The sequence below is a fragment of the Salmo salar genome, chromosome ssa20, assembly GCF_905237065.1.
Source record: "Salmo salar chromosome ssa20, Ssal_v3.1, whole genome shotgun sequence".
In the NCBI taxonomy this organism is placed as follows: Eukaryota; Metazoa; Chordata; class Actinopteri; order Salmoniformes; family Salmonidae; genus Salmo; species Salmo salar.
Window position 1 is genome coordinate 2,488,217 of NC_059461.1, and position 11,272 is coordinate 2,499,488.

The following is an 11,272-nucleotide window of genomic DNA, read 5'->3' on the forward strand; positions in this document are numbered from 1 at the left end:
AAATGTTATAAATTGATTTGCATTTTAATGAGGGAAATAAGTATTTGACCCCCTCTCAATCAGAAAGATTTCTGGCTCCCAGGTGTCTTTTATACAGGTAACGAGCTGAGATTAGGAGCACACTCTTAAAGGGAGTGATCCTAACCGCAGCTTGTTACCTGTAAAAAAGACACCTGTCCACAGAAGCAATCAATCAATCAGATTCCAAACTCTCCACCATGGCCAAGACCAAAGAGCTCTCCAAGGATGTCAGGGACAAGATTGTAGACCTACACAAGGCTGGAATGGGCTACAAGACCATCGCCAAGCAGCTTGGTGAGAAGGTGACAACAGTTGGTGCGATTATTCGCAAATGGAAGAAACACAAAAGAACTGTCAATCTCTCTCGGCCTGGGGCTCCATGCAGATCTCACCTCGTGGGGTTGCAATGATCATGAGAACGGTGAGGAATCAGCCCAGAACTACACGGGAGGATCTTGTCAATGATCTCAAGGCAGCTGGGATCATTGTCACCAAGAAAGCAATTGGTAACACACTATGCCGTGAAGGACTGAAATCCTGCAGCGCCCGCAAGGTCCCCCTACTCAAGAATACATATACATGCCCGTCTGAAGTTTGCCAATGAACATCTGAATGATTCAGAGGACAACTGGTGAAAGCGTTGTGGTTAGATGAGACCAAAATGGAGCTCTTTGGCATCAACTCAACTCGCTGGGTTTGGAGGAGGAGGAATGCTGCCTATGACCCCAAGAACACCATCTTCACCGTCAAACATGGAGGTGGAAACATTATGCTTTGGGGGTGTTTTTCTGCTAAGGGGACAGGACAACTTCACCGCATCATTTGACGGGGCCATGTACTGTCAAATCTTGGGTGAGAACCTCCTTTCCTCAGCCAGGGCATTGAAAATGGGCCGTGGATGGGTATTCCAGCATGACAATGACCCAAAACACACGGCCAAGGCAACAAAGGATTAGCTCAAGGAGAAGCACATTAAGGTCATGGAGTGGCCTAGCCAGTCTCCAGACCTTAATCACATAGACAATCTGTGAAGGGAGCTGAAGGTTCGAGTTGCCAAACGTCAGCCTCGAAACCTTAATGACTTGGAGAAGATCTGCAAAGAGGAGTGGGACAAAATCCCTCCTGAGATGTGTGCAAACCTGGTGGCCAACTACAAGAAACGTCTGACCTCTGTGATTGCCAACAAGGGTTTTGCCACCAAGTACTAAGTCATGTTTTGCAGAGGGGTCAAATACTTATTTCCCTCATTAAAATGGAAATCATTTTATAACATTTTTGACATGCGTTTTTCTGTTGTTATTCTGTCTCTCACTGTTCATATAAACCTACCATTAAAATTATAGACTGATCATTTCTTTGTAAGTGGGCAAACATACAAAATTAGCAGGGGATCAAATACTTTTTTCCCCCACTGTATATAGCTCCACATTGATCTGGTACTGGTACTCCCTGTATATAGCTCCACATTGATCTGGTACTGGTACTCCCTGTATATAGCTCCACATTGATCTGGTACTGCTACTCCCTGTATATAGCTCCACATTGATCTGGTACTGGTACTCCCTGTATATAGCTCCACATTGATCTGGTACTGGTACTCCCTGTATATAGCTCCACATTGATCTGGTACTGGTACTCCCTGTATATAGCTCCACATTGATCTGGTACTGGTACTCCCTGTATATAGCTCCACATTGATCTGGTACTGGTACTCCCTGTATATAGCTCCACATTGATCTGGTACTGGTACTCCCTGTATATAGCTCCACATTGATCTGGTACTGGTACTCCCTGTATATAGCTCCACATTGATCTGGTAGTGGTACTCCCTGTATATAGCTCCACATTGATCTGGTACTGGTACTCCCTGTATATAGCTCCACATTGATCTGGTACACCCTGTATATAGCTTCACATTGATCTGGTACTAGTACTCCCTGTATATAGCTCCACATTGATCTGGTACTAGTACTCCCTGTATATAGCTCCACATTGATCTGGTACTAGTACTCCCTGTATATAGCTCCACATTGATCTGGTACTAGTACTCCCTGTATATAGCTCCGCATTGATCTGGTACTGGTACTCCCTGTACAGTGGGGGGAAAAAGTATTTGATCCCCTGCTGATTTTGTACGTTTGCCCACTGATAAAGAAAGGATCAGTCTATAATTTTAATGGTAGGTTTATTTGAACAGAATAACAACAAAAAAATCCAGAAAAACGCATGTCAAAAATGTTATAAATTGATTTGCATTTTAATGAGGGAAATAAGTATTTGACCCCCTCTCAATCAGAAAGATTTCTGGCTCCCAGGTGTCTTTTATACAGGTAACGAGCTGAGATTAGGAGCACACTCTTAAAGGGAGTGATCCTAACCGCAGCTTGTTACCTGTAAAAAGACACCTGTCCACAGAAGCAATCAATCAATCAGATTCCAAACTCTCCACCATGGCCAAGACCAAAGAGCTCTCCAAGGATGTCAGGGACAAGATTGTAGACCTACACAAGGCTGGAATGGGCTACAAGACCATCGCCAAGCAGCTTGGTGAGAAGGTGACAACAGTTGGTGCGATTATTCGCAAATGGAAGAAACACAAAAGAACTGTCAATCTCTCTCGGCCTGGGGCTCCATGCAGATCTCACCTCGTGGGGTTGCAATGATCATGAGAACGGTGAGGAATCAGCCCAGAACTACACGGGAGGATCTTGTCAATGATCTCAAGGCAGCTGGGATCATTGTCACCAAGAAAGCAATTGGTAACACACTATGCCGTGAAGGACTGAAATCCTGCAGCGCCCGCAAGGTCCCCCTACTCAAGAATACATATACATGCCCGTCTGAAGTTTGCCAATGAACATCTGAATGATTCAGAGGACAACTGGTGAAAGCGTTGTGGTTAGATGAGACCAAAATGGAGCTCTTTGGCATCAACTCAACTCGCTGGGTTTGGAGGAGGAGGAATGCTGCCTATGACCCCAAGAACACCATCTCCACCGTCAAACATGGAGGTGGAAACATTATGCTTTGGGGGTGTTTTTCTGCTAAGGGGACAGGACAACTTCACCGCATCATTTGACGGGGCCATGTACTGTCAAATCTTGGGTGAGAACCTCCTTTCCTCAGCCAGGGCATTGAAAATGGGCCGTGGATGGGTATTCCAGCATGACAATGACCCAAAACACACGGCCAAGGCAACAAAGGATTAGCTCAAGGAGAAGCACATTAAGGTCATGGAGTGGCCTAGCCAGTCTCCAGACCTTAATCACATAGACAATCTGTGAAGGGAGCTGAAGGTTCGAGTTGCCAAACGTCAGCCTCGAAACCTTAATGACTTGGAGAAGATCTGCAAAGAGGAGTGGGACAAAATCCCTCCTGAGATGTGTGCAAACCTGGTGGCCAACTACAAGAAACGTCTGACCTCTGTGATTGCCAACAAGGGTTTTGCCACCAAGTACTAAGTCATGTTTTGCAGAGGGGTCAAATACTTATTTCCCTCATTAAAATGGAAATCATTTTATAACATTTTTGACATGCGTTTTTCTGTTGTTATTCTGTCTCTCACTGTTCATATAAACCTACCATTCAAATTATAGACTGATCATTTCTTTGTAAGTGGGCAAACATACAAAATTAGCAGGGGATCAAATACTTTTTTCCCCCACTGTATATAGCTCCACATTGATCTGGTAGTGGTACTCCCTGTATATAGCTTCACATTGATCTGGTACTGGTACTCCCTGTATATAGCTTCACATTGATCTGGTAGTGGTACTCCCTGTATATAGCTCCACATTGATCTGGTACTGGTACTCCCTGTATATAGCTTCACATTGATTTGGTACTAGTGCTCCCTGTATATAGCTCCACATTGATTTGGTACTGGTACTCCCTGTATATAGCTCCACATTGATTTGGTACTGGTACTCCCTGTATATAGCTCCACATTGATTTGGTACTGGTACTCCCTGTATATAGCTTCACATTGATTTGGTACTGGTGCTCCCTGTATATAGCTCCACATTGATCTGGTACTGGTACTCCCTGTATATAGCTCCACATTGATTTGGTACTGGTACTCCCTGTATATAGCTTCACATTGATCTGGTACTAGTGCTCCCTGTATATATCTCCACATTGATCTGGTACTGGTACTCCCTGTATATAGCTCTATTCTTGTGTATTTTATTCCTCTTGTGTTACTATTTGTATAAAGAAATCTAATAAATTAAACTCTGTATTGTTGGGAAGGGCTCGCAAACAAGCATTTTACGGTAAAGTATACACACCTGTTGTATTCGGCGCATGTGAGAATACGTTTTTACTTTAACTCATATATACTGTAACATTGAGTAGGCTCTTTACGGTGAGGTATATGGGAGAAATCAACATCTGTGCTTTGACGAAGCAGTTTGCTTCAAAACACAACAGTAATAAATACTATTGAGGGAAATCAAGTTGCTGTCCTGAACCTTCTTTCAAGATTTCAGAAATCTACAGTCGTGGCCAAAAGTTTTGAGAATGACACAAATATTAATTTTCACAAAGTCTGCTGCCTCAGAGTCTTTAGATATTTTTGTCAGATGTTACTATGGAATACTATGGAATAGTATAATTTCAAGCATTTCATAAGTGTCAAAGGCTTTTATTGACAATTACATTAAGTTGATGCAAAGAGTCAGTATGTGCAGTGTTGACCTTTCTTTTTCAAGACCTCTGCAATCCGCCCTGGCATGCTGTCAATTAACTTCTGGGCCACATCCTGACTGATGGCAGCCCATTCTTGCATAGTCAATGCTTGGAGTTTGTCAGAATGTGTTGGTTTTTGTTTGTCCACCCGCCTCTTGAGGATTGACCACAAGTTCTCAATGGGATTAAGGTCTAGGGAGTTTCATGGCCATGGACCCAAAATATCGATGTTTTGTTCCCCGAGCCACTTAGTTATCACTTTTGCCTTATGGCTTCGGTGCTCCATCATGCTGGAAAAGACATTGTTCGTCACCAAACTGTTCCTAGATGGTTGGGAGAAGTTGCTCTCGGAGGATGTGTTGGTACCATTCTTTATTCATGGCTGTGTTCTTAGGCAAAATTGTGAGTGAGCCCACTCCCTTGGTTGAGAAGCAACCCCACACATGAATGGTCTCAGGATGCTTTACTGTTGGCATGACACAGGACTGATGGTAGCGCTCACCATGTCTTCTCCGGACAAGCTTTTTTCCAGATGCCCCAAACAATCGGAAAGGGGATTCATCAGAGAAAATGACTTTACCCCAGTCCTCAGCAGTCCAATCCCTGTACCTTTTGCAGAATATCAGTCTGTCCCTGATGTTTTTCCTGGAGGGAAGTGACTTCTTTTCTGCCCTTCTTGACACCAGGCCATCCTCCAAAAGTCTTCGCCTCACTGTGCGTGCAGATGCACTCACACCTGCCTGCTGCCATTCCTGAGCAAGCTCTGTACTGGTGATGCCCCGATCGCAGCAGCTGAATCAACTTTAGGAGACGGTCCTGGCGCTTGCTGCACTTTCTTGGGCGCCCTGAAGCCTTCTTCACAACAATTGAAGCGCTCTCCTTGAAGTTCTTGATGATCCGATAAATGGTTGATTTAGGTGCAATCTTACTGGCAGCAATATCCTTGCCTGTGAAGCCCTTTTTGTGCAAAGCAATGATGACGGCACGTGTTTCCTTGCAGGTAACCATGGATGACAGAGCAAGAACCATGATTCCAAGCACCACCCTCCTTTTGAAGCTTCCAGTCTGTTATTCAAACTCAGTCAGCATGACAGATTGATCTCCAGCCTTGTCCTCGTCAAAACTCACACCTGTGTTATCGAGAGAATCACTGACATGATGTCAGCTGGTCCTTTTGTGGCAGGGCTGAAATGCAGTGGAAATGTTTTTTGGGGATCCAGTTCATTTGCATGCAAAGAGGGACTTTGAAATTAATTGCAATTCATCTGATCACTCTTCATAACATTCTGGAGTATATGCAAATTGCCACCATACAAACTGAGGCAGCAGACTTTGTGAAAATTAATATTTGTGTAATTCTCAAAACTTTTGGCCACGACTGTACATCTGTTCAGTATTTAGAGACTAATGCCATAAGTGGAGAATCAGGGGAATCTGACTATTAAACAGGTTTGTTTCTCTGTCTCTCTCTCTCTCTCTCTCTCTCTCTCTGTCTCTCGTGTGTGTGTGTGTGTGTGTGTGTGTGTGTGTGTGTGTGTGTGTGTGTGTGTGTGTGTATACTCTGTTCCAGGGACGGAAAGGAGACCCTGGCCTTTCGCCGGGCAGAGCTCCAAAAGGAGAGAGAGTGAGTATCTTATGTTTCAGTGTTCTTTAAAAAGGGAGAGTGTAACAACGGCTAACCTAATAACACGGGATAATGTAATAATTCAATAATATAACAAGTTATCTGTAACAGAGAATCATATCATTGAGCTTTTGTCATTGAGAGTTACTCAACAAAATGGAAACACATTTTGCAATAGCCCAATTTTCAATATTGTCCAATATGACCTAATGTGTTATCTGTTTTAGCTGGCAAGTAGCAAGTAAAGTAGTGGAGACCTGTTTCATGTACATGAAGAGTATGAAGTTGACTTGTAACTGTATGTACATCTCTAATTCTGATCTGTTTAGGGAGATCGTGGTGCTTCAGGACCTCTTGGACTGACTGGTCAAGTTGGTAGAAAGGTAGGAGACCCTTACTCCTGCCATGCTCACGTTACTCTATGAATCAGACTCTTTGAATGAGTACAATAGACCACATTGAAGGGCACTAAATCCTAGGCTACACCCTGCCTGCCCACTCCTACATCTCTTTTGAGCTGTGTTCAGCAGGAATTTCTCAAAGAGGACTGGTTAGGAGGGCTGAAGCCAAGAGCATTTTTTTTTTTCAAATTATGTTTATTCTCTTGTTTGGAGAAGAGCCTAACATAGTGAAGGCGTAGTAGTCCTGTACGTTTAGAGTGGCTGTGTTCAGACAGACTCTTCTTCAGGACTCTGGAGAAGGAATGGAATAGCTGGGTTGTGACATCATCACTAAAATGGCTTCCAACACGAGGAGGGCGATTGAGGAGAGTCTTTTTTTGGATGGGAACCTTTCACAGTTGGAATCACGCTTTCACTCCATGCAGCTCAAAATGTTATGTCATTGCCTCTCTTTGACAACCGTTCTCAACAGTATTCTGCAGCTACTATGTTTAGTGACTATGACATTTTGTTACGGCTTCAGCTGCTTTGGTGCACTGCCTCAAATCAACACGTCCAAACTGAGGATGAGGATCCTTATTCAGTCATTTTCTAGGATGCTCATTTCTTTGATGGTCAGTCACACGTGTCAGTATTCCAGGGGTTTCCCAGGTTGCCAGAGTTGTTGTGTGTGTTTGATTACTCCAGACCTGGCCTTGCCGTGGGCATGTAACACAGCTTAATCACACATGTCCCATGGGAGACTATTACACACACTCAGGTGGGAAGAAGGACATCTGCTCCGTGCCCCATGATGCCTTGCAGCAAACACATGTTTTTCATTACCAGAAAATAAAATATTAAAAGCTGGTGGGAAAAGACTTGGAGACACTATCTCTCCTAAATTACTGCTGGCAGGCAGTGTATCATTGGGTTATTCCACACATGATCCACTGCCAGAGAGAGAAGAAAAACAGAAACTCTGAGTACAATACAGTAATGGAAGAGATCTACAACTAGGGGTGCTTTAGGTCTCCAACCAACCGGTGCAGACCTGGGTTGAAATCATATGTTTTCTTTCAAAAACTTTAAGTGTTTGATTGACCCTGCCTGGAGTGCCAGATTGCCGGCGTTTGCACTTTTGGGGCTATTCCAAAATGTTTTTTGAAAGAAAACAAATACTATTTAAACCCAGAGCTGAACTGGTGCTAATTAAAAAATGACCACCGTCTCCCTAATGATGATGAGCTTTGTTAAGCAACATGCAGTCCATTTTGGACCCATTTGTATGAGAGTAGTAAAGTCTGAACCTGGCGTAGAAACAACAGCTACGCCATAGGACCGGCTGGCGCTGAATGACCATCTGGCTTAGGCTCCAGTCAAGGTTGTTTCATTCACTACAGTAAAATAGAGGGTCTCTTTCAGCTGTCCATGTGTGTGCATACTAAATGGCACCCTATTCCCAATGTAGTGCACTACCTTTGACCAGAGCCATTTGGGATGCACCCTGTATGATGTGTGTAATGGAAAAAATAGTTTATGGGAAAATAGCGTCTCTTTCTTCCATTAAAGAGCTGAATGATGGTAATTGCAGCTTCTCTCTAAGTGTGGACAGAGGTTTAGTGACTGTTACATCCCTCTAACTAATGTACTGTAAGGGTTAGTGAATGTTACATCCCTCTAACTAATGTACTGTAGGGGTTAGTGAATGTTACATCCCTCTAACTAATGTACTGTAGGAGTTAGTGAATGTTACATCCCTCTAACTAATGTACTGTAGGGGTTAGTGAATGTTACATCCCTCTAACTAATGTACTGTAGGGGTTAGTGACTGTTACATCCCTCTAACTAATGTACTGTAGGGGTTAGTGAATGTTACATCCCTCTAACTAATGTACTGTAGGGGTTAGTGAATGTTACATCCCTCTAACTAATGTACTGTAGGGGTTAGTGAATGTTACATCCCTCTAACTAATGTACTGTAGGGGTTAGTGAATGTTACATCCCTCTAACTAATGTACTGTAGGTGTTAGTGAATGTTACATCCCTCTAACTAATGTACTGTAGGGGTTAGTGAATGTTACATCCCTCTAACTAATGTACTGTAGGGGTTAGTGAATGTTACATCCCTCTAACTAATGTACTGTAGGGGTTAGTGACTGTTACATCCCTGTAACTAATGTACTGTAGGGGTTAGTGAATGTTACATCCCTCTAACTAATGTACTGTAGGGGTTAGTGAATGTTACATCCCTCTAACTAATGTACTGTAGGAGTTAGTGAATGTTACATCCCTCTAACTAATGTACTGTAGGGGTTAGTGAATGTTACATCCCTCTAACTAATGTACTGTAGGGGTTAGTGAATGTTACATCCCTCTAACTAATGTACTGTAGGGGTTAGTGACTGTTACATCCCTGTAACTAATGTACTGTAGGGGTTAGTGAATGTTACATCCCTCTAACTAATGTACTGTAGGGGTTAGTGAATGTTACATCCCTCTAACTAATGTACTGTAGGGGTTAGTGAATGTTACATCCCTGTAACTAATGTACTGTAGGGGTTAGTGAATGTTACATCCCTCTAACTAATGTACTGTAGGGGTTAGTGAATGTTACATCCCTCTAACTAATGTACTGTAGGAGTTAGTGAATGTTACATCCCTCTAACTAATGTACTGTAGGGGTTAGTGAATGTTACATCCCTCTAACTAATGTACTGTAGGGGTTAGTGAATGTTACATCCCTCTAACTAATGTACTGTAGGGGTTAGTGACTGTTACATCCCTGTAACTAATGTACTGTAGGGGTTAGTGAATGTTACATCCCTCTAACTAATGTACTGTAGGGGTTAGTGAATGTTACATCCCTCTAACTAATGTACTGTAGGGGTTAGTGAATGTTACATCCCTCTAACTAATGTACTGTAGGTGGGTGGGTGTCCAGCTGGGGAATATTTTAGCCCTTACTCACGATTGTCAGCATGAGAAACCTCAGAATCATGCTGGGATATAGCTGAAAGTTATGTGTTTAGTTTAGTTACCAAGGCCAACACATAGACATCTCACTATTTTGTGGTCATTGACTGTGTTCTACAGTACCCTGTAACCTCATTGACTGTGTTCTACAGTACCCTGTAACCTCATTGACTGTGTACTACAGTACCCTGTAACCTCACTGACTGTGTTCTACAGTTCCCTGTAACCTCACTGACTGTGTACTACAGTACCCTGTAACCTCACTGACTGTGTTCTACAGTTCCCTGTAACCTCACTGACTGTGTACTACAGTACCCTGTAACCTCACTGACTGTGTACTACAGTACCCTGTAACCTCACTGACTGTGTTCTACAGTTCCCTGTAACCTCACTGACTGTGTACCCTGTAACCTCACTGACTGTGTTCTACAGTACCCTGTAACCTCACTGACTGTGTACTACAGTACCCTGTAACCTCACTGACTGTGTACTACAGTACCCTGTAACCTCACTGACTGTGTTCTACAGTACCCTGTAACCTCACTGACTGTGTTCTACAGTACCCTGTAACCTCATTGACTGTGTTCTACAGTACCCTGTAACCTCACTGACTGTGTACTACAGTACCCTGTAACCTCACTGACTGTGTACTACAGTACCCGGTAACCTCACTGACTGTGTACTACAGTACCCTGTAACCTCACTGACTGTGTACTACAGTACCCTGTAACCTCACTGACTGTGTTCTACAGTACCCTGTAACCTCATTGACTGTGTTCTACTGTACCTACAGTACCCTGTAACCTCAACAGCTGTGTGGGCACTTGCTCCCTGCGCCTCTTGAAGTTCTACCCCATGGCCTTGTCCCTGGCCTGGGGCCAGACAGAGTCTGTGTCTCCCTCTCCCTCTGTGGGAAACGTGTAGAATATGTCATGGCCCAATGTAACCTTGCAGTCAGACAGACAGAGTCAGCGGTTGGGCTAGTAAATCAGAAGAGGCCGGTGGGCTGGTGGGGAAACTGACACACTGGGGAGAGCATTACCAGCCTTGAACCTGGATGTAGTGGAGCGGGTGGTGTGTGTGTGTGTGTGTGTGTGTGTGTGTGTGTGTGTGTGTGTGTGTGTGTGTGTGTGTGTGTGTGTGTGTGTGTGTGTGTGTGTGTGTGTGTGTGTGTGTGTGTGTGTGTGTGTGTGTGTGTGTGTGTGTGTGTGTGTGTGTGTGTGAGAGAATGGTAGCATGCTTGCTCACATGCGTCTGGACCCTGCTCTTTCCACTGCCAGCCCAGCCATGATATCATTGGCATATTGAAATTGCTCTGATGTTTATTAGACACTAGCTAAGTCTTTTTTTCTCCTAGACTTTCCCTTCATATTCCTGACTATAGGTAATGGTCTGACACGTTTGGTGTCTGCGCCTTGGTTAGGTTTTCTAACAATGGCTGTGTACACTGCTCAGGACTACATGTTCAGGCTCATACTTCTCCTCCAATACAGTTTATAGCAACATATACTACAAGGCTATTTGAATCACATTATTCAACTAACTGGGCTTATGTTCACTTCACACTCGGACTGAAATACAC

General features: G+C 43.6%; 1 protein-coding gene across 1 annotated transcript in view; it reads left to right on the forward strand.

Moving 5' to 3' along the window:
- Positions 1–11,272, forward strand: part of LOC106579812 (collagen alpha-1(XXVII) chain B) — a 101,782-nt gene that overhangs the window by 33,291 nt on the left and 57,219 nt on the right. Inside the window, exons 6-7 of the mRNA XM_014160011.2 lie at positions 6,281–6,334; positions 6,664–6,717. Coding sequence (XP_014015486.2) covers positions 6,281–6,334; positions 6,664–6,717 — 108 coding nt within the window. The remainder of the gene's footprint in view (positions 1–6,280; positions 6,335–6,663; positions 6,718–11,272) is intronic.